Genomic DNA, 24,687 nt, shown 5'->3' with positions numbered 1-24,687 from the left:
AAAAGTTCACGTAATAGTTCATGTTCTACAAACTTAAAACAGTGAAACTTAAAACAGACTTTCTTCGTCATTTGGTTACGTGAATCAAGTTCATATATGGAAGCTTATTCTATTCACTCAAATGTTCCAAAGGTAACTCTTCCTGGTGCTGCTGCTACGATGACTCTAAGCTATGCTGACAGGCAGGAGAAATTCGAAGGCTTGAATTTCAAAAGGTGGCAACAAAAGATGTTGTTCTACCTAACGACTTTGAATCTAGCAAAGTTCCTCTCTGAGGATGCTCCCTAATCTGTTGAGGGAGATGTGCAGACTACTAGTGCAGTTGATGCATGACACCATTCAAATTTCTTGTGTAGAAATTATATAATGAATGGTTTGGCTGATTCACTATACAACGTGTATAGTGAGAAAAAGACGGCCCGAGAGTTATGGGAGTCTTTGGATCGGAAATATAAAGCCGAAGATGCCGGAGCTAAAAAGTTTATTGTTGGTAGATTCTTGGACTATAAGATGATTGACTCTAAATCAGTGATCAATCAAGTTCAAGAACTACAAGTGCTCTTGCATGAGATACACGTGGAGGGAATGGTGCTTAGTGAAACTTTCCAAGTGGCAGCTATTATTGAGAAGTTGCCTCCGGCTTGGAATGATTTCAATAATTATCTGAAGCACAAACGAAAGGAGATGAATGTTGAAGAACTTATTGTTCGACTTCGTATCGAGGAAGACAACAAGAGTTTTGAAAAACGATTGTATTCTCCAAGTGCCGCTAAGGCTAATATTGTTGAGCAGAAGAAAAGCTCAAAGGCAAAGAAATTTGCTGCTGGAGGATCCAAGTTGGGTCCAAAGAAAGACACATTCAAAAAGAAGTTTTTTTGGTAAGTGCTATAATTGTGGCGGTCCAGGCCACAAATCTTTTGAATGCAAGAAACCGAAAAGAAACCGTGAGACAAATCTCATGGGAGACATATCTAAAGTTTTAAACATGGACCTATGTGCTGTCATTTCTGAAGTGAATATGGTTGGATCAAATCCAAGAGAATGGTGGATTGACACTGGTGCCACCCGTCATGTTTGTTATGACAAGGACATATTTGCTACTCTTGATAAATCAGAGAATGGTGAAAAATTGTTTATGGGCAATTCTGCTACCTCTGAGATCAAAGGACAAGGAAAAGTGATCTTAAAGATGACGTCTGGGAAAGAGGTGACTCTCAACAATTTGTTGTATGTGTCGGAGATTCGAAAAAATCTAATATCCGGTTTGCTTTTAAGCAAGCATGGTTTTCGCATTGTCTTCGAGTCAGACAAAGTTGTTTTGTTTAAAAATGAAATGTTTGTCGGAAAGAGTTATGTTTGTAATGGCTTGTTTAAGCTCAATGTAATGGCGATTAAGCCGAAAATAAATAAAGTGAATGCCTCTATTTATTTGCTCGAGTCTTTCAATTTGTGGCATGGTAGATCGGACATGTTAATTATGATACAATTCGTAGATTAATTAACTTGAAAAACATACCTACATTTCATATTGATAAAAACCACAAATGTGAAATTTGTGTTGAGACAAAACTAACAAGATCATCTTTCAAATCCATTGAAAGAAACAATGGACCCCTTGATTTAATTCACACTGATATATGTGATTTAAAAGGAGTGCAAACACGTGGTGAAAATAAATACTTCATTACTTTTATTGATGATATCACAAAATATTGTTATGTGTATCTTCTTAAAAGTAAAGATGAAGCTATTGGAAAATTTGTCCACTATAAAAGTGAAGTTGAAAACCAACTTGATAAGAAAATTAAGGTGCTAAGAAGTGATCGTGGAGGTGAGTATGAATCACCTTTTGCTGCGTTTTGTGCTCAACATGGTATCAGACACGAAAGAACTGCACCTTATTCTTCTCAGCAAAATGGTGTTACAGAGATAAAAAATCGCACTTTGAAAGAAATGATGAATGCACTGTTATTGAGTTCTGGTTTATCACAGAACATGTGGGGAGAAGCTGTACTAACAGCTAATTATCTTTTAAATAAGGTACCCCGAAAGAAGCAAGATAAAAGTCCATATGAGTTATGGAAAGGAAGAACACCTTCATATCAATATTTGCGAGTGTGGGGGTGTCTTGCTAAAGTAGTTGTACCTACTCCGAAAAAGGTCAAGATTGGACCTAAAACTGTTGATTGTATTTTTATTGGATATGCACACAACAGTAGCACTTATCGATTTATTATATATGAATCACAAATACATGACATTCATAAGAATACAATAATGAAATCAAGAAATGCTTCATTTTTTGAAAATGTGTTTCCTTACAAATCTAAGGAAGAACCAGGTTCATCCAAAAGATCTCACGAGACAATGGAACAAGAGGTTAACCATGAGGTTGAACCTAAACGTAGCAAGAGAGCTAGAATTGAGAAATTCTTTGGTCCGGATTTCATCACTTTCATGATAGAAAGTGAACCTCAAAGCTTCAATGAAGCTGTGAATTCATCTGAAGGACCTCAATGGAAAGAGGCTATAAATTCTGAAATAGAATCTATTTTGCAAAATCATACATAGGAACTAGTGGACCTTCCTCCATGAAGTAAACCTCTAGGTTCAAAATGGATTTTCAAAAGGAAGATGAAATCAGATGGAACAATAGATAAGTATAAAGCCATATTGGTAATCAAGGGTTACCGTCAACGTGAAGGACTTGATTACTTTGACACTTATTCTTCAGTGACGAGAATAACTTCAATCCGAGTGATACTTGCAATTGCCGTTTTTGCGGAATCTTGAAGTACATCAAATGGATGTAAAGACTACTTTTCTAAATAGAGATTTAGAAGAAGAAATTTACATAGAACAACCTGAGGGATTTTCTGCACGTGGGCAATAAAATAAGGTTTGTAAATTGGTAAAGTGTTTGTATGGCTTAAAGCAAGCACCAAAACAATGACATAAAAAATTTGATAAAGTCATGCTAGGAAGTGGATTTAAAATCAATGAATGTGATAAATGTGTATACGTTAAAGACACTGAAAATAGATATGTCATTTTATGTCTTTAAGTAAATGACATGCTTATTATCGGAAGTAATGATAAGATGATTCAATCCACTATGAAATTGTTGAACTCAAAATTCTACATGAAAGATTTGGGATTAGCCAAAGTCATTCTTGGAATTAAAATCCATATAACATCCGAAGGGATGGTTCTAAGTCAATCACATTATGTGGATATAATTCTTGAAAAATTCAATAAGGATGACTCTACATTGACTAGAACTCCAATAGATACAAGTCAACATCTATCTAAAAATCGGGGTGAGAGTATCTCCCAATTAGAATACTCTCGAGTCATTGGAAGTCTGATGTACTTAATGAGTTGTACACGACCAGACATAGCCTATGCTGTAAGCAAATTGAGCAGATTCGCGAGTAATCCAGGAGCTGACCACTAGAAAGAAATTATCAGATTGCTAAGGTATTTAAGATACACTCGTGACAATGGGCTGCACTATACTAGATATCCCGCTGTTATTGAAGGATACAATGATGCAAACTGGATATCTGAGATGAAAGACTCAAAATCTACAAGTGAATTTGTGTTCACTTTAGGAGGTGCAGCAATTGCATGGAAATCTTCTAAACAAAATGTAATAGCCAGATCCACGATGGAATCTGAGTTTATAGCACTTGATAAGTGTGCTGAAGAGGCTGAATAGTTGCGTCTATTCTTAGAATATGTTCCAGGATGGGTAAAACCTGTACCGGCTATTTGCATTCATTGTGATAGCCAATCTGCAATCGGAAGAGCACAAAACAATATGTATAATGGTAAGTCTAGACATATACATCGTAGACACAATACCATTAGACAACTACTCTCAACTGGAGTTATCTCAGTTGATTATGTAAAATCAAAGGATAATATAGCGGATCCGTTAACCAAAGGGTTAAACAAAGAGTTAGTTCAAAAATCGTCAAAATGAATGAGACTGAAGCCTAAAGAATAAATTGGTGCGAAGGAAAACCCAACCTACGATGACTGGAGATCCCAAGAAATAGGTCCAATGGGACAACCTAACCGCACTAGTTTGGTTGATCACTGTGGGGGTTAATCTCCAGTCTATTCATATTTTAAAACAGTGAATGTAGAGGATAAACATATAGCTTTTAATGATCCTGATGGAATTAAACATAGAATCACCTATGTGAGAGAGAAGTGGAACAACTTTGAAGGAATTGTAAGGCACAATTTTAGACCCTCTCACAGAACCAGGCAAGTGTTCATGGTCAAAACGAACACGATCATGAGAACTGAATTGTATCAAGAAGATTCCTGTGTGAAGTATATCTTAGTTTACATGAACGGATGTACAGTTCAAATACATCGCGTTTACCGTCAACCAGTGAATTGCTATGCTTTCACAAAGTAAGGTTCAAAGGGTAACACCTACATATCCTATGCAGGATTTCAAATGTTGAATGTTATCACGTCTATCTTTCAATTTCCATTCATGTGGGGGATTGTTGAAATAATTGAATGGAATTTAATGGTTGTAGGCCGCCGCCTTCCTTGAATATATACATGTTCACACGTTTTGTTCTTGGTTATAATGGCACATGTCCCTCCATATTTATTGTCCAACTGCTCGGTTGTTTGATGACTCTCCATACATGTGCGTCCGAATGCCTATATTATGAAAGTGTAAGTATGATATTCTTAACGAAATATAATTGATAATTTCTACACGCTGCTTATTCTGCTATCTTCTTCATCCCCAAGCAGCTGTGCACTCCAAAAATTTGCTCGTACACATGCCTACTGCTACTGCTATCTTCGTTATTTCTGAGCAGCTGCACTCATGCTTATATGGAATTTCAGCTCTTGAGTGCTCTGCTTACCTTGAATATTGATTTTGTCCGTGCATGCAGTAGCTCGCTCTAGCTTTTGAGTTCGTTGTTTTGATATTTTACGAACTACTAAATTACATTTTACGTGATATCGTTACGGTATAATTTCAGTTCGTCGGTGTAGTACTTTCGTGCTAGGTGACTACAGGGTTTTACAGTTGTATCCTGGGAAACAGACGTCCGTCGTGATCCTCCGAGCACATCCGGAAGAGGACGAATATGTTTTAAGGAAACTGTAATTTTATAGGCCTAGGTTATGTTATTTTTTATTTGAAGGAAAGTTCACATAATAGTTCATGTTCTACAACATAAGCTTCCAACTCCATTTTTAACGAGTGTAGAAATACATAGACAGATTGTGAATTGGTGCAAAATAAGATTTTACCAAGAGTAGTTGAGTGATGCAAGATTTATCAAATTTTGATTAGCTGATATCTTCGTTAAATCATTATTGTCGTCTTATTTTCACATGCTATTATCCAAGTTAGGAGTGCACAACTTTTCATCGTGAAAAGTGACGTGAGATCAGTGCCGGCCCTAGGGAAAGGCTACCTAGGCAGTTGCCTAGGGCCTCCCCTAGAGTGGAGCCTCAATTTTTTTAAAAAAAATTACATTATATATATATATTTTTATATTTTTTTCATTCAAAATTTAGATGAGACATGGACATCTAAATATTTTGTAGAATTTGAAAAGTTAATTTTTGTGCTTTTGATCCTTTTTTTTTGTGTACAAAAAAACTCTTTTTATAGGATACAAAATCTTTTTTCGATAAATTTATCCATTCAAGTGAGTAAGGTTGCTCAAAGTGGGTCAATTATAGTGTCATTTTTTATTGAATGTGATTTATCTTGTATGTTGGTAATTTTTTTTGGTTTTTAATTATTTGATTTTGTGGACTTTGGTCTTCGGGATTTTAATTCCTTGCATATTTTAGTATTAAAATTATAATTCATATTTGTTTTGTTAGCTTTTTTGTAACAAAAAAAATTGCTTATGTTTCCTTAGTACGATGATTTTTACTATGTTTGTATTATACATTTTTTTTAGTTTTAGCTTCTTTTTTTTTTAAATCTTTTGATACAATTGTTTATGTCATTATTTTTAGTTTCAAAAATTTTGAATTCTTTTATTATTATAATTTATTATGGTATTGGTTCTTTTTTGTTGGAAAATTTGACGGTACATAAAAGGAGTTTTTAATCTTTTATTACAATCTAAAATATGTTTTATGTTGTGTTTATATTAAATCTCGTATCAACAATCAATCTTTGTTATTATTTAAATTATTATTTTATTTGTTTTGTTAAATTTGCATTGTGAATTATGATGGGTAAAAGAAAATTTGAATCTAGAAGTTCAAAGAGAAAAAGAATAGATTTATTAAATTATATATTAGCGATCATTATGTTAATTTATTACTAGTTTTTTTGTAATATTTTTTTATTTAATAAAAAAATTATATAGATCTTAAATTAATCTAGGGTCTCTAATTTTCTGGAGACGGCCCTGCGTGAGATATATTGAATAAAATGACTTATGTGTAGTTCATATTGACCAAGTCCATTCAGCAAACTAGTCAGTTAATCAATGTTAGTATATATATATATTTATATTTAAATTTGAGACCTTATGCTAATTTATATGATATAATCTTATTTAAAGTTACAACTCCATCCTCATTATATAATTTTATTGACGATTTTTTAATATTGAAATTATTTTGTTTTTGAATCTAAAACTTCATTATCTATATTTTTAAATTTTTGAAAATAATAAAATATAACATTTAAATAAATATTTAATTTATATAAACACGCGACACATTAAAAAAGATACTCATACAAATAATAACAAACATGGCCATTTTAATTTTCTTAAACAGACTAAATTATAAAAAATAATCCATGACCTATCAATGTTTATCGAAAAAAAAAAAACAAAAACTAGAAATGTTTAATTATTATTATTATTTTTTGAAGGAATTAGTTATTATTATTATTTATTTATTTGTAGTTAAATTGAGGGTTTTGGGGATGGATTTGCAATTGGTGTGAGCCGCCACATACAGCCTTTGCCTTCAATCTCATGTCCTTCGGCTCGATTATCCCCACCGTTGGATCCGGTTTTTTCCTAATAAAATAAAATTATTTTTATTTTTTAATTATCATCTCCGCTGCTTAAACCCTAAAATTGATTGAACAAGCAATTTGGAAATTTGATTCTCTCTCAAGATATTATTTTTCTTGCCCCTTCTGCAAGGTAACAAATTTATGCTCTTTATGCATGTTCTGCACTAGCAGTAGTGGGGATGTATCTCATTTTCTTGTTTATTGTATGTCTGTGTATATATATATTTTTCAATTGCCTTAATTCTGTTCCCCAGGATTGGCGGAAGCTGTCCGATCAATCACAGTTCTTTTTTCTTTAATCTTTTTTGTCATTTGATCGGGCGCAGTTGGTGAATGACGGGAGGTTCTTCAGCTTCTGGTGCGGCAGGCAATGCTGCAGGGGTGAGAATAGTTGTTGCTGGAGACGCCAAGACTGGAAAATCGAGTTTGATAGTCACAGCTGCGGCTGAGAACTTTCCCACAAGTATCCCTCCAGTGCTACCACCAACCAGGCTGCCGGAGGACTTGTACCCGGACCGTGTCCCAGTCACCATTTTCGACACTTCATCAAGGTCTTTAATTAGGCTTGATTGTCTATCACACATCTTGTTCGCATTATCTTATGCTGGTAGTGTTGGAATTTGAAGAATTGAAATTGTCCCCAAATCCTTCAACAATGTTTTGGTTCACATATGTTTGAATGTTTCTCACTTTTAGGCAAGAAATTGAACAGATTTTGTTGTGTGAATGTAGTCCTATAATGTTAATGATGCAGGTGCGAGCCATCATTTTTCGGAGTTTATTTATCTTTAAAATGTATATCTCTTTTTTAGTCGTGTTTGAACTATCTTCTTGTTTTGGTTATCTCCTGAAGTTAGTCTAAATTTTTGTTTAATGTATCTTTAGCCCTTCTGTTGTCGTCGTATATTTGTTTATCTTCTGCCCACCTGATAAAAAAATTGACTTTCTTAATCATACCATTGGGAATGCAGTCCTGAGCATAGAGGAAAGCTTGTTGAACAACTAACAAAAGCTGATGCTGTTGTTCTTACTTACGCGTGTGATAGACCTGAAACATTGGATCGATTGAGTTCATTTTGGCTTCCTGAACTTAGACGATTAGAGGTAACTTTCTCATGCTCGTATAATTTACTAATTAAGCAGGAGTTAGACGAGTTTTTAACATTTTGAGCAGTGTCTTTCGTCAGTTTAAAGAGCATGTAAACATTTGGATTTTTACAGGTTAAAGTGCCGGTTATTGTTGTGGGTTGCATGCTAGATAAGAGAGGCGATCAACAGCCTGTTAGTCTGGAGCAGGTTATGTCACCGATTATGCAACAGTTCCGGGAGATTGAAACTTGTATCGAATGTTCAGCAGTAAACCATATCCAGGTTAATATTTAATGCTGGCATCTCCTTTTTTCCTTCTTAAGATATTTTATTTTGATATGCTCTTGTTTTTCAACCAAATAATAAACTATCATATCTGCTAATATTTGGAGTTTAGTGATAGGTTTATCTCTCTCTCTCTCTCTCTCACTCACATTTATGGTGGTTGTTTTCTTCTGGCAGATTCCTGAGGTGTTCTACTATGCACAGAAGGCAGTACTGCACCCGACTGCCCCTTTGTTTGATCAGGAACAACAAGTTTTGAAGCCAAGATGTGTGCGGGCTTTGAAAAGGATTTTTATTCTTTGTGACAATGACAGGGATGGCGCCCTCAGTGATTCAGAGTTAAATGACTTCCAGGTCAATTTCTCTGGATGCTGTGAAATTCTACTTATGTCTCACTGTTGTTTCTGATTAAGGATAACTAGCTTTATGGCGTCATGTATAAGTTTCATTGTTTCTTATGTAGAGTTAAATGACCTAGTAGCATATGTGCAGGTGAAGTGTTTCAATGCTCCACTGCAGCCGTCTGAAATAGTTGGTGTTAAGAGAGTTGTACGAGAGAAGTTGCAGGAAGGTGTCGACGACCGTGGTCTTACATTGACTGGCTTCCTGTTTCTCCATGCACTTTTTATTGAGAAGGGGCGATTGGAGACAACCTGGACTGTCCTTAGAAAATTCGGATATAACAATGAGATTAAGCTTCGGGATGATCAGTTGCCACCTCCAATAAAGAGATATCCGGACCAGGTATTAATCATAAGATATTAGCATGAATTTCTGTGGGTCACACGTGAAAACATGAAAGAACCTGGTGATGCCTTCGTTTAATAGGTCGCATTTGAAATTTGAAAGTGCTTTTAACATTTTTTTTTAAAAAAAATTTGATTGGTTGAATCCAGTGTCAATAGAACGTGGAGGAGTCATTCCTGGTGAGTGGGTTCATTGTTTCTTCTTTTTTTATATGGCAGCCATAGCAAACTTGAACATATGAGAGGAGAGCTGGAACAATGTAGTCTAGAAGTATCTAATATGTGGTTATAATGGCCTTTCCTGTTGGAGTTTCAAAGGCCAACTTTTGGAATGAAATCTAAAGTTTTTTTATTCTTGAAAAGTCTTCCCTGAGTTGATGGATTTTTTAAATTTGAACTTTATTGTGAGGCTTCATTTGTAATTAAATGTCCTTTTTATAGCAACCAAAGTCTCTTTGGTAGGTTTGCAGTTGAGGGTTATTCATTTAAATTGACGAATATTTACATTTTTATATTCCAAAGTAACCTCTTTTGCTATGAATCAGTTTCCTAATTTTTAATATCTCTACTTTTAAATAAATGAAATCAAATCGGGATAGACTTTACTTTTGGATAAAATCTCCACTATATGCTTGTATATGCATGATGCCAAAGAGGAAACAATCTTAAGGTTGTTTCGCTTTCCCAATTCCTGCAATTTAGTTGCATTGACTTTCAATTGGCTGCGCTGCAACTCTGTGTTACATTCTTATGACGATGCATTTTCTTCTCCTATTGTTTGTCATGCCCAAGGAATGATAAATGATGTAGCTAAGTTTGTTAGGAGTCATCAAACAAAATCACCATGTTACTCAATCTCCTATTGTTTGTCATGCCCAAGGAATGATAAATAATGTAGCTAAGTTTGTTAGGAGTCATCAAACAAGATCACCATATTACTCAAGTTCCTATCAATTGATCTTTGACTTTTTTCAATTCATAATAAAACCTTTACAAAAACAACACTAACTGAAGTTCAACTTTCTGAAGTGTTCTGATATTCATTCTGATTTTCGTTTTCTGGTGAGTTCACGGTTTTCTGAATTTCCTATCCTGTTCTGTTTCCCTGAGATAATTTTTATTATGCAGTGTATTGTTTTTGTTTTATTTTATTTTATTTTTCATTATTACTTTTGTTTTGTTTTCTAATGCTTGATTCCCATCTTTGTAGAGTGTGGAGCTGACTAATGAAGCTGTGGATTTTCTCAAAAAAATTTTCTTCACATATGATGTTGATTGTGTAAGTGAAGTCTCTTCTTGCTGGTAACTATAATATTCTGATTACTATTGATTTAATGTTTTTTTGATCACCGAGTTATTTTAATTGATGATATTGTCCTTTATGTGATCAGTTTGACTTCTTTGGAATTTTTCCTTGTTAATGCGTCGTATAACACTATTCAATTTGAGCGAATTTTTAAAGGTTGGGGACTGAGATATCGAAATATACTTTGTTATTTTATGTGGAAAAATGGGGCTGGATTGATGATTTATCATTGGGAAAAGCAATCATCCATGGATATTTACCTGAATGCCTCTTTGGAAAGATGTGTATTTTTTGTCATTTTGAGGTGATTAATTAAGTGTAAGAGATTAATTAGTTTCTGTGATTTCAGAAAATGACTTGAAGGCTCTATGCCTCCAAAAAGGGGCGCTGCCTTGCCCAAAAGGCAGCAGACATATAAAAAGACATATTGGAAAAAAAAAAAAATTCAAACTCAACAAATGAAGTTTCACCATATAAAAATGACATTTGCTTCATTAATTTTTTTTGTCACATAAAATTGGTTCGAATATAAAGTTTGATTTTCATGAGTGATACTCTTCTGCAAGATTCAAATAAGATGGATGATGATCTGCAGCCATGGAAGATTCAAACATGCTATCATTAAGTAGTTGCCCACATTAAGCAGCTGGAGAAGGAGATATATTTGGCTGAGATGGTTTGTAGTGATAGGAGAAGTAAACCAGAGAATGGTTGACATCACTATAGGAGCTAACATAAAGGTTTTTGGGATTAGTTAGATATATTTGTCTGTGTAGTTTTTTTTAGATTTAGAATCCTCCTTACAGGTAGTGTATAGGATGAGCCACCAGGATAGGGATGACGATTTAGGGACACACCATCATTTTTGGAGAAAACAACAGATAATGGAGTTCACAGGTGGTCGCAACAGGTTTACATGTGAATTGGTGTAAGTGGGATTATCAGATGGTTCAACTAAGGGGAGATTTTTAGCCATGATTTTATAACACAATGAAACGCCGCAACATCAAACTTCGTTTTACTGGTTTAAGTAAGAGGTGACAGTGTGTTGTTGCTGTTATTCCTCAACCGGCTGTAGTTAGGACTTCACTTTCAGGGTATGTTAAGGTTAATTATTTTTTAGGTAATTTGATACTGTATTTTGCTCCGATCTGTATTATTTTCTGACAATCATCAATGTGATTCAATTGCTTGTTTTCTTATTCGATTCTTATTTCATGCTGTATGTTGACATGATTTTTGGTTTCTATGTTGTAAAGGATGGAGCTCTTCGATCTGCTGAGCTTGATGATTTGTTTTCTACCGCACCAGAAAAGTAATGGAATTTTGTTTGAAATATTCACATTTTCGTTACTTCCCTTTTACTGTATGTTCTGGAAATCATAACCAAATGAATCTATCGAACAGTCTAATGATATCTGTGATGAACTGCTAAAATGAGAAGGGAAATTTTTTATGCATTTATGTCTGTCGTCGTACTCAAGGCCAAGTTAATTTTGAACAAGTGGGTGCAGATTCAAATGTATTCAGACACTCCAAGGACAACTACAAACAACTATATTTCTTTGTTTCCCTGAGCGGAAATTCTCTCGTATAACTGTAGGCTTGAGTGTTCAATGGCTCTTTTGTTTCCTTTAATGGATAATTCATCGAGTCATGTTCTGCAAGGTTTACTTTCCAAGCCTATTAACTTTATTTTCTGAGGATTTTCCTACATCAAGCTTAATTTTTTTTTTTTTTTGTAAAAAATGTATTGATCAATAGATTAGATGCAACTAGTAGGCAATGACTTCTGGCTGTTTATTAGTTTGTGAAAAAATAGCTCACGTAGGTCACTTTGCGCACATAACTGTTGTTCAATCTTGAATTTTGACCAATCGAAAGTTTTTGTGCTTCTGTTTCCCTTTTCGCTTGATCAATCTTGAATCTTGACCAATTAAATGTTTTTATGCATCTGTTTTGTTGGGTTACATGACCTTTCTTTTTTTGCTCGCCTTAATGTTTCCTTTTCTACTTTGGAAATTAGTCCTTGGGACAAAGCTCCATATGAGGATGCTGCAGAGAGGACTGCTTTGGGATGGCTATCTCTGGATGGATTTTTGGCAATGGTGTGTGAAGTTCATTCAGTGTATTTTTATTGCCCATGTTTGTCATATTTCAATTTTACTACTTGTTAGCTGTCTGGCCTTGATAAGCATTCCTTATTTCATAAACCTAGTTGAGAGAGGAATATCCATGATCTCATTTGTGTTCATGCATTTTACAAAAGACATCCAATCCCTGCCACCACCAAACTCTAGAGAATTTATGACAGCTTCTGTTAAGAAAAAAAAATGGTTTGAATTATCTTTTCCCTAGCTTTTACAAACTAAGTTTGATCTACCCCAGCTTATCTTGAGCTTGTCGATTCAAATGGCCTTAAGTATTTGTTGTCAACTCCAGGCTCAGGTCCGTCTACAATATTTTGCTTTCACCCTTATAAGTGTTTCCAAGTGTGGTCTGTGATTTTTCAGCCTTTATAGTATGACGTTGAAGTGCATTACGATAAAGAAATGCTTGAGCTTCTTCTTCATGATTGCTTGATATCCTCTTTCTGTTATGATTTGCTGAATTAACCTAGTGTAACCCATGTGATAATGGCTAATTGATGTTTACTTGTTAAATTACTTGGTATGTCTATTGAATAATTTCTGTCATGTACTTTCATCATTAAAACTAATGCTAAAGCTTGCTGTTAGCTGACCAGTCTGTCCTATATTTGCAAAAGAAATATGCTCTATTCATTTGTGCCTATAAATTTCTCTGACACTGATATACAAGTTTGCAGTGGGCACTTATGATGCTTCTGGACCCAATTCATTGCATCGAGACACTTATATATATTGGATATGGTGGTGATCCTTCATCTGCAATGCGAGTAACTCGGAGAAGGCGATTAGATCGTAAAAAGCAGCAAACAGAAAGAAATGTTCATCTGTGTTATGTTTTTGGGCCAAAGGAAGCAGGGAAATCTGCTTTGCTGAGTTCATTTATTGGAAAGTATGTTTTTGTCTTCCACGATTATAACAATTTCTTTGTGAGGATTCATTTTGCTGCATTTTTTAGTCGATGAGATGTGATTATTATGCTATGGCTTTTCTTTGTAGGCCTTTCACTGAAGAGTATGTTTCCACCACCGGTGACAAATACACTATTAACGTGGTTGATCTACCATCGGTACGTCCCATCTTGTCATTTCTCAGATTCATTAAAACATAAAACAAGGTAGCTTGATAGTCTTGACCTGCACATGCTTTAAACATATTGTCAGATTCTGTAGATAATATATGATTTGAATTAATTCTGTATTATGGTAGATAAATCCTGCAGATTATGTTATTTGTATGGTGAATATTCTATCCCAGATTTGTAGGGATCTCATTACTAGATTTAAAAGATTAGGCTCTTATTTATATGTTACATTGTAATCAGTTGGAAAAGATAAGAAATATATTATTTTCTACGCTTTGTTTTGGTATCAGAGCCACTTTTCATCCATCTCCAGTAAAATGTCCGATAGTACCGTAACTAGTCCTAAATCTGATGCTGCCACCGTCGAACATATTGCGGCAACAGGGGAGTTACAAAATCTTCATTCTGCTCATAGATTGAATGGAAAAAATTACTTGAAATGGTCCCAACTTGTCAAGACCTTTCTGAAAGGTCGAGGACGGCTGGATCATTTAACAGGTACTGGACCTTCGGAGAAGGATCCCAAATATGCATCTTGGGATGAACAAGATTCCATGGTAATGTCTTGGCTATGGAATTCGATGCTGCCTGAGATTAGTGATACATGCATGTTCCTTGGATCAGCCAAAGAAATTTGGGAGGCCATGCGACAGACTTACTCCAGGGCTAATGATGCAGCCCAGATTTATGAAGTTAAGTCAAAGATCGCAACAACAAAGCAAGGAAATCAGACCACAACAGAGTACGCTAATCTCTTACAAGGACTATGGCAAGAGCTGGATCAATACCAGTGCATTAAGATGACTTGTGCATCAGATGCTACAGTCTTAAAGCAGTTTATTGAAAGGGAACGAACCTATGAATTTTTGGTTGGCCTCAACATGGAGTTCGATGCAGTCAGAGTGCAAATTTTAGGGAAGGCCGATCTGCCTTCCTTAAATGAAACAATCTCGACCATTCGGGCAGAAGAGGGCCGCAGACGGGTGATGCTCGAGACCCGCGGAGAGGAAGGATCTGCACTTGTTGCTAAAACGGTTGGGATAAAGGAATACAAGTTCAACAATCAACACAAAAAATCAAGATTCAACGGTCGTGAATCTCTATATTGCACTTACTGCAAAAAGAATAGTCACACCAAAGATCAGTGTTGGAAGCTACATGGTAGGCCTGATCGAAACATTGATGAAGGAGGAAAGGCACATATGGTAAGTGCACCATTAAACAATGAAGGAAGCACACAAAACCTTGCTGCAAGATTAAGTGAGCAGGAGATTAAGGCGTTGAAAAATTTCTTAGGGTCACTTGAGAAACCCTCCTTGTCAGGTACTAGCTCCTTGGCTTTTTCAGGTATCGGTCCTATTTCTTGCTTTGTTAATATCTCTGAAAAGATTTCTCCAAAGTTATGGATAATCGATTCCGGAGCCACTGATCACATGACCTATAATTCCAAATCCTTCTCTACCTATACACCATGCTCTAGCCATAAGAAAATCACCTTAGCTGATGGATCTTTCACTACCATTGCTGGTCAAGGTGATATTTATATAAGCCCATCCCTTGTTCTTAAAAATGTCCTCCATGTTCCAAAGTTGTTTTGCAAACTTAATCTCCATTAAGAAACTAACCATGGATTCCAATTGTTGTGTAACCTTCTTCTCTTCCCACTGTGAGTTTCAGGAACTGAAAATGAAGAGGATGATTGGACGTGCTAATGAGAGGAATGGTTTTTTCTATCTAGAAAGTCAAAGTGGAGGAACTAGGGTGGAGAGATCCTTATCCGCATCATTCTTTTCTGAGTCTATTTTGTCAACTAAAAATAAAATTTGGCTTTTTCATCATCGTTTAGGTCATCCTTCCTTTAGGGTCCTTAAGCTAATGTTTCCTTTATGGTTTAAAGAAAATAAATTAGAGTCTTTTCATTGTAATGACTGTGAATTTGCAAAACACAAACGTGTTTCATTTCCAGCAAGCAATAAAAGAACTATTATTCCATTCTCTTTAATTCATAGCGATATATGGGGTCCCTCTAGTGTTCCCAATATCTCTGGTGCCAAGTGGTTTGTGTCTTTTATCGATGACTGCACTCGCGTGACGTGGATTTATATTTTGAAAAATAAATCTGAAGTTAGCACTATTTTTCCAAAATTCTATAATATGATTAAGACGCAATTTGATGTGAGAATTAAAAGATTTAGGTCTGACAATGCCAAAGATTACTTTAATATGTCCCTTTCTTCTTTCTTTCAAAAAGAAGGCATTTTGCGTGAATCCTCTTGTGTCAATACACCACAACAAAACGGCGTGGCTGAACGAAAGAACGGCCACCTCCTAAATATCACAAGAGCATTACTATTCCACAAAAATGTTCCTAAACAATATTGGGGAGAAGCTGTTCTTACCGCTGCACACCTTATTAATAGACTTCCCACTAGTATTCTTGATTTTAAAACCCCAATAGAAATTCTCACAAAATTTTTTCCTCATTTTACTGCGTCTAATAATCTTGTTCCTAGAATTTTTGGAAGTGTTGTCTTCGTTCATATACATTCCCAAAATAGAGGAAAACTCGACCCTCGAGCTCTTCGATGTATCTTTATCGGGTACTCCTCTACTCAAAAGGGATATAAGTGCTTTCATCCTTCCACTCGAAAAACTTTTGTTTCCGCTGATGTAACCTTTGTGGAAAATGAGTCTTATTTTCCCTCAAAATTTCCAGAAAACAAAACAGATAGAGATGGAGGGGATATAAGTCTTTCACTTGATCTTCCCTTCGACTCTAGCACACTGCCACTACTACAGCCCACCATCTATACTTCCTGATCAAACTGCCAAATCAGCTCCACATAGTGATATGATCGCGGATAAGGAACAAGAAACCCAAACACAGCCACTCAAAACCTATTCCAGGAAGAAATTTCCAGCCTCTACAGTAGCACCACCACCTCTGAACTTCGCACGAGTTCCTGCAATTTCCAAGCTACCAGCTGAAAAAAACCAAGCCATAGTCGAGAGTGAACCAATTGTTGAACCTGAACTCTTAACAGATTCTAAGACCTTAGATGATGTTGACCAGGACACGAACTTGCCAATCGCATTAAGAAAAGGAATCAGAACCTGTACTAAACATCCCTTACACCAGTTTATGACCTACCAAAACCTGTCCCAAAGCCATAAAGCCTTATTGACCAATCTTCACAACATATCCATTCCGAGAAATCTATCAGAGGCATTAAGAGACAAGAAGTGGGAGGATGCCATGAAAATAGAAATGGAAGCTCTTGACAGAAACAAAACATGGGAACTGGTTAGATTGCCACACAAGGTTAAACCAGTTGGTTGTCGATGGGTATTCACTGTCAAATATAAATCAGATGGGACAGTTGAACGTTATAAGGCGAGGCTAGTTGCGAAAGGATACACCCAAACATATGGACTCAACTATTGGGAAACCTTTGCACCTGTTGCAAAGATGAACACAGTGCGGATCCTTTTGTCATTAGCAGCAAATTTTGGATGGAATCTGTTACAATTTGATGTTAAGAATGCATTTCTTCATGGTGACCTAGCCGAAGAAGTTTATATGGAGATCCCACCGGGTTTTGAATCTAAAAAAGGGATGGTGTGTAGGCTGAAGAAGGCATTTTATGGCCTTAAACAATCACCAAGGGCTTGGTTTGGAAGACTCACTAAAGCCATGACTACCTTGGGATACAGACAAAGCCAAGGGGATCATTCTTTGTTTGTGAAGCACTCGGCTTCAGGGGGAGTGACTATTCTGCTGGTGTATGTTGATGATATGATAGTATCTGGGAATGATTTAGAAGGAATACAGGAACTAAAGCAGCGCCTACTCAAAGAGTTTGATATCAAAGAACTTGGGAAGTTAAAATACTTTCTAGGAATTGAAGTGGCTAACTCACGGCATGGAATATTCATTTCCCAACAAAAATACGTGCTGGATTTGTTGAAGGACTCAGGAAAGATGGGCTGCAAGCCGGTGGACACCCCTATTGAAGTCAATCACGGCTTATGTGATGCACCAAATGACCCAGTGGTAGATAAAGGCTCTTATCAGAGGCTGGTTGGGAGGTTAATATATTTAACTCACTCTAGACCAGACATTTCGTATGCTGTAAGTGTAGTTAGCAGATATATGCAAAGTCCAAAAGAAAAACACCTCAAGGCAGTCCACAGGATCTTGCAGTATCTTAAGGGCAGCCCAGGAAAAGGCATATTATTCAAAAAAGGGGATGCTATGACTCTTGAAGCCTATACAGACGCCGACTATGCAGGCTCCTTGGATGATCGAAGGTCCACTTCCGGCTATTGCACATTCTTGGGAGGAAACCTAGTGACGTGGAGAAGTAAAAAGCAAAATGTGGTTGCAAGATCAAGCGCAGAATCAGAATTTCGAGCTATGGCTTTAGGAATATGTGAATTGCTATGGTTGAAGATCATTCTTGATGATTTGAGAATTAAGTGGAACTCACCCATGAAGTTATATTGTGACAATAAATCAGCCATTAGTATAGCTCACAATCCAGTGCAACATGACCGTACGAAACACGTTGAAGTCGATAGACACTTCATCAAAGAGAAATTGGAAAGTGGATTAATATGTACTCCATTCGTCTCTTCCAAGGATCAGTTGGCAGATATATTCACAAAGGCACTATCTAGTAGATTGTTCACAGATATTGTTAGCAAGCTTGGAATGGGCGATATCCATTCACCAGCTTGAGGGGGAGTGTCAGATTCTGTAGATAATATATGATTTGAATTAATTCTGTATTATGGTAGATAAATCCTGCAGATTATGTTATTTGTATGGTGAATATTCTATCCCAGATTTGTAGGGATCTCATTACTAGATTTAGAAGATTATGCTCTTATTTATATGTTACATTGTAATCAGTTGGAAAAGATAAGAAATATATTATTTTCTACGCTTTGTTTCATATTATAATCTACCATCAAAATTTTATGTGGATTTCCGCAGATGGGATTTGAAAACTTGTGAATGAACAATTGTTGCATGAGGAAAAATGGGGATTTTACTCTTTAACTGGAAAGATAATCCCCATTTTTCCTCATGCAACTATTTACTCTAACTGGAAAGTGAAGATATAATCCCCATTTACTCTAACTGGAAAGTAAAGATATAAATAGCTGCTTATTGAATCAGAACATTGCATTGATAAAAAGCACTTCTGAATTGATTGATGCTAGTAGCACACTGATTTCGTGGTTGTTTCTTGGTTGCGACATCATACATTCTTCTCTTTATCCTAATATAGCAGAAGAAAATGATCCTGAAGTTATTTTGGGTGTTGATTTCATCTGAGCCTTGTATCTCTTGGTGGAAATATTTTGACATTTTTAAGAATTTATTTTATGGTTCATTGAATGGGACCTTCGTTAGAAGGTTTTGTTTTTGTCTCCTAAAGTCTGAATATGGCATGAGAATGCATTCTGTGCTCCTTTTCGATTGATGAGTTCAGGATGTCTTAGTCTACTTTCTCTTGGTGGAGGTACTTGGATTTTTTAAGAAGGCATGATTTTTTATGTTGGCAGGGACTTAAAAAGATCCTTGTATTACGAGAGATTCCAGAGGAAGAAGTGAAAAATTTACTATCTGCAAAGGATTCTTTGGCAGCTTGTGATGTTGCAGTATTTGTACATGACAGGTAGCCGATTTCTTCTTTCACTGGTACCAGAAATATCTTGATGGAATGTCGTGGAAAACTGCCTTTGTGTCAAGCCATTTTGGACACCCTTTTTTTCTTTCAACATCAGAAATTGTATTCCATTCTGTATCCCATGCCCCTCATGTTTTCTGTTAGAGAGTACTTGGTTGTTAGTAATTTACAGTAAATCTACTGGAGCAGTAGCTTATATACAATAGCGTCAAATATAGCTTCTACTTATGGGCTATGACCCAAACCCTTGGCGTCGATGGTTGTGCATTGTTCATCCTCAGTTTTTTGTAGTGTAAACTTGGTTTCAGAAAAGTTACGGGAAGCATCGCAAAAAATTTAAGGTTAAAATACGTAGAAGACCAAGAATATAAGTTTAAACGATAAAAAACTGCCAAAGATTTTTGAATCCTCTCCATCATTTGTATTTGAGACTGCATTGCTTGTGAAGCCCAGTTGAAATTAACTATCTAGATATCCCACCGGTATCTCTATGATGTTTATCTTCCATTCCTGGATTCTTGTGTATTCTTGCTGACAATTGGATGTCGTATATAGAGTTCTCGTTGTGTGCTAGTATAGCCTGACATGAATATGATTTGGATATCTGATAGGACGAAAAAGTGACTATTGTTCACCCTGAAGATATTGATGAGTTGAAAATACATCATGTTATTTTGGGTTTTCTAGGTTATGCCATTTCATATCAGTTAACTCATCCCAGAATTGGTTTCTTTACTTTATGCATTTTTGATTGACGAGGGTGGGTACTAGACTAACCAAGTCGGTCGATTATTAGTTGTATTACAGAGTTCTAACTTGAATTTGTATCAAATGTTATTGAACATTTAAGCATTGAGCTCGTGCTAAACTAAATCTTATCAAGTATTTAAGTTTGTGCTCTGCTTTCTTTCTACAGGCATGTTAAGGTTCCATTTGTTACTTTCTTGATACTGTCAAATAAGGAAACAATACACTCTAGCTCATAGACTTCAACACAGAAAGCAGAAAAAAAAAAAAGAAAAAGAAAAAAGCAAGCAGCAAAACATAAATCTTTAGTCGTCAGAACCAAGAAAAGATTTTACTTGGTGAAACACTGAAATAGATGGTAACACATAAATATTGAATTTGGAAAAGCACAAATATAATGATTAGAGCACGCGATACGACAAAGGTCATACGTGGCTCAGCCATGAAATCTACATCCATGCCATAATGACTAGAGGATTAGAATTATAACTTTATTAACCTCTCTTGATTTGGATTAAATCATGCCCTTTATGCATAATTGAAATTGGTTAAAATAACCATGGTAAGAAATATTTACTATAACTAAACTACAACTTAATTTCATGATACTTTTTTTAAAAATTTCCAACACACCCTAGAGAGATATGCAGGCAGATTTAGATCATTCATCGAATAGCAATACGGTCTTCATACTTTTGCATACGAAAGGATTAATCAAACCTATAGACAGTAAAATTATGGCTGTTCTACTTGTAACCATGAAAATTAGATAGTCAGAACCATGGTTCTTATCCGCTATGCAGTTATTGGTCCAGACAGTTTTTACCTACATGGATAGATTTTTTTAGACAGCATGAGGCAAAACTCGAGATCGGGATTTCTTTTATGATGCCACGTTGAATTTTTAATTGGAATAATATGGCAAAGAAAGTATTATACGTTTTACGTGGTTTGACCACAAAGATCTATGCTCATTACAGAATATACCTACACAGGCTTAACCTCAGTCAATCTCTCTTGGTTTGTGTTATATGACTATCAACTTTATACATGTGCTAACATATGTTGATATAAATACTATTAACTAAATACAATTATATCGTGTGAAGATACAATGTAATTCAAAATATATTATTTGATCTGTATAATGTCCGTCAAGTTGAACGTGAAAATTTGAATTGATTCGTACTCTCTGTGTGAATTTGAACTTGTGTTTTGTTTGAACTGTTGGTGTGTTAGTTGTCCATAATTGGTTGGATAAAATTCCTAGAAGTTCTATATATGGACTTGGAAAACCCTCTAGTTTCTTGATTTGCTTTGTACCCTAATGTTGACGATCAACCGGATTCACCTATTTATCAGCACAAAAGTTTGTTGTTTTTTCTTTTATCTTAGCATTGCCGCTCTTTTTCCCTATTTCAAACAGCTATTCTCTACGTTGTTAATTTGTGATCTTTCCCCTGTAGTTCTAGTGAACCTTCGTGGGAGAAAGCCACTGAGATGCTTGTGGATGTTGCTGGTCAAGGGGAAGCCACTGGGTATGAGGTGCCGTGCCTAATTGTGGCTGCCAAGGATGACCTTGACCCCTATTTGACAGAGATTCAAGATTCTACAAGGGTAATATTCTTTACAATGAGCATAATTTGAGTTCAAATTCAACCCTCTTTGTTTCCTTTTGGGTGTTTGTCTATTTGTAGAGCTTGTACTTTGCATAATATATGAAATTTGAGGGCTTCATCTGTGTAGTAAACCATGGAATGTATAACCAGTATTTTGTAAAATATGCCCAGTGTTGACCCATTGTTCTCTCTTTTCTCTATCCATAGTGTTCGTTGGCAACAAGTAACAAATCAAGAAAATGTTGTTTCCAGAACTTTTGAAGTTTGTTAGTATGGATTCTCTAGTATGCCTCAAGTTGTAGAAACTGAGTTTCTTTAGAAGTCATGGTTTTAGCTGATATGGACGGGTCAACAGCCTAGTGCACATTTAAATTGTTGTTTTGTTTTTTAATATGGTTTTCTGAAGTTTATAATTTTTCTCTTGTTTCTTTTTTTTTTTTCCTTCCAAGGTAAGCCAAGATATGGGGGTAGAGGCACCTATACCCCTGAGCACAAAGCTCGGAGATTTGAGTAACATATTTCAGAGGATTGTGAGGGCAGCAGAACACCCTCATTTGAGCATTCCTGAGACGGTAGCAGGGAAAAGCCGTAAGCAGTATCATAGGCTGATTAACCGGTCCCTTATGTTTGTCTCAGGTATCTTGGTCTAGAGTATCATGGCTCTTTTTTGGTTGAACTCCAGAGCCAACCACTGTTGGCTACAAATTTCAAACATCTCCCTCCATGTATCTTTACTCAAATATTTACCCTACATGTTCATTTATATTTCATAACAACAATAAAAAATATAATACATGCACAACTATTTCTTATTTTTAGTAGTTAACACTTATACTAGTGTAATTATACTATTTTACTTTTTCATTTTGTAATCATTACATTATATCTCTCTTTGCAGATCACATCAACTTCCAAAATTTATTTTCATACGGTATTTCAAAAATCATTTTGAGTTTTGTTTTTTAAAATTTGGAGTTGAGTAGGCCTGATCGAATACCACCTATGTTTCTTTTGTGCTTTTCGCAATTTATGGGAGCCTTAATTCAATTGCATTTCAGACCATTATAAACTTTTTTACTAATTGTTGTCATGTGTTTTAATGTTGTGCTTTATGTTCGCACATTCATCTTTTTTGAATGATTTGTGACTGAACAAATCCAATTGAAGGAGAATGACAGAATGCAAACATAGTTTTAATGACTGAACCATTCTGTGCCCTATTAATGGGTTTAGCATTTTTCATCAATTGTTTTATTCTTGCTTGAGAGGGGGCTGGGGACTAACGTGTCATAAGTTGTGGGATGCATTATTAACTCGGATATTTCCAAAGGAAGAAGGGAGTTTGGAATTGACAATTTACTTGTTTTCTGGATTGTGATATCGCCATTGCGATCATAATATTTGTATGTTATTCAACTTCTTCTCTGTTTCTTAAGTAAGTTGCAGCGTTGTTGTTCAAAATTCTGAATTGCACTATTTTATTCATCATACTGTTGCTGATTTTATCAAATCTTACAGTTGGAGCTGCTGTGGCTGTTGTTGGGTTGGCTGCTTATCGTGTTTATGCTGCAAGAAGGAATTCATCTACTTAGTAAAGAAGACATCTGATTCTGATGGGTTGGCTATGTTTTTTTGTAGGTAGGTTGGTTTTTATTTATCTTCTAGAGTTAGGGTGTGGTTCTTTTTGAACCACTTCAGTTTAATTTGTGCTTATTTGTTGTGATATCAAAATTATTATCAAACTAGATCATGTCACTTTGGTTTTATTAACTTCATCTCTGAACGTTTCTGCGACAAAGAATGAAAAATGTTACTGTGTTTTTGTTTTGTTGACATCCGAAGAAAAAATGTTGAAAATATTTAGCAAATATGTAAATTTTGAATTGCCTTTGCCCTGTATTGTAGATATGAGCTGATCTATTGCAAGAAAAATAGTATTAATATCGATGCATGATATATTTGTTGTATTTTTAGCTTTATTGTCATCATAATACTGGTCGAGTTCTACTCGCAAAAACGGGGTGGGGGAAGTTGAACAAGTAAAAGGAACCATTGTTTTGGTTCGTCCAGTCTAGCCTATTTCAAGAAACTCTATCATCAGCATTTCATGAGAGGTTTTGTTCATGTTGCCCATGGGCAACGTGTCCCACACATGGGGCTCACTGATTTTGACCAATCACAACCTGCCATGGATTGAATTTGGTGGTGTTGCTTTATAAGCTCTGGGATTCGAACCTACTCACCTAAATAAGACTGGGAGTTATTGTTTGAATGGGGTGTTTCAATCAATGCTATTATATGGATAGTGTTTCAAGTCTTAAACTAAGAAAACATGGATTCGTATATTGTATGATATATATATAAAAAAAAAAAAAAAAGGTAGACGTGAGCTTTTTGTAGTCATTGGAATAATGCTTGAGACGTTTCTCATGTGACAGCATGAATAAATTCGTACGAATATGGTATTCCCACATGTATCTGCCTTATAAATTTTAAGTAACATTATGAGCATAAATATAATTTTCTTTTGAGGCAAGCATAAAAATAATATATTGATACAATTTCGTTAGTATCCTAATAACTTACCCGAAAGGACACATTGTGTTAGATAACAATCCTATGTACTAATTGATCGTATCCCTAATCAATTGTGGATATTTGTTGACATACGAAGACAATTCTGATTTCCATTTGCATCACCAACTAATTAAATCCACACACAATTTTGGGAATTGAATAAAATATTTGGCACACATTTCACATGGCTCTCACAAACAAAGTAAATTAATCCCATGCATAAATATATACTTCAAACCGTTTCACACAAGATTAAACCACAAGTTCAAAGCCTAGCTTGTATCATATGCACTACAAAAATGACAAGAATAAAGTTCTTTAATTTTTCTCTCTTCACATTGTC

The 24,687-nt window shown here is 35.5% G+C and overlaps 1 protein-coding gene across 2 annotated transcripts; it reads left to right on the top strand.

Annotated features, from left to right (window-relative positions):
- Window positions 1-7,009: 7,009 nt before the first annotated feature.
- Window positions 7,010-23,587, top strand: LOC140862957 (mitochondrial Rho GTPase 1). 2 transcript variants are annotated; one of them, XM_073265991.1, is made up of 15 exons: window positions 7,010-7,175; window positions 7,300-7,596; window positions 8,017-8,149; window positions 8,267-8,416; window positions 8,597-8,773; window positions 8,912-9,163; window positions 10,376-10,444; window positions 11,731-11,786; window positions 12,498-12,579; window positions 13,299-13,510; window positions 13,618-13,687; window positions 19,277-19,389; window positions 21,615-21,765; window positions 22,217-22,403; window positions 23,286-23,587. In XM_073265991.1, the coding sequence occupies exons 2-15, from the start codon at window positions 7,379-7,381 to the stop codon at window positions 23,357-23,359; spliced, it is 1,944 nt and encodes a 647-aa protein (XP_073122092.1). In that variant the 5' UTR covers window positions 7,010-7,175; window positions 7,300-7,378; the 3' UTR covers window positions 23,360-23,587. The 2 variants fall into 2 exon arrangements, with proteins under 2 accessions (XP_073122092.1, XP_073122091.1); XM_073265990.1 differs by having other exon boundaries at window positions 7,011-7,175; window positions 7,372-7,596.
- The last annotated feature ends 1,100 nt before the right edge of the window (window positions 23,588-24,687 follow it).

The sequence above is a fragment of the Henckelia pumila genome, chromosome 4 (assembly GCF_033568475.1).
Source record: "Henckelia pumila isolate YLH828 chromosome 4, ASM3356847v2, whole genome shotgun sequence".
Taxonomy (NCBI): Eukaryota; Viridiplantae; Streptophyta; class Magnoliopsida; order Lamiales; family Gesneriaceae; genus Henckelia; species Henckelia pumila.
Note: the sequence above shows the minus strand (reverse complement) of the source record. Positions and strands in the feature narration are given on the sequence as shown.

Coding starts and splice junctions, on each gene's coding strand:
- LOC140862957 (XM_073265991.1), top strand. CDS start 7,379: ATGACGGGAGGTTCTTCAGCTTCTGGTGCGGCAGGCAATGCTGCAGGG. Junction 8,150..8,266: donor CTGAACTTAGACGATTAGAG/GTAACTTTCTCA, acceptor GGATTTTTACAG/GTTAAAGTGCCGGTTATTGT. Junction 13,688..19,276: donor ACGTGGTTGATCTACCATCG/GTACGTCCCATC, acceptor TTATGTTGGCAG/GGACTTAAAAAGATCCTTGT.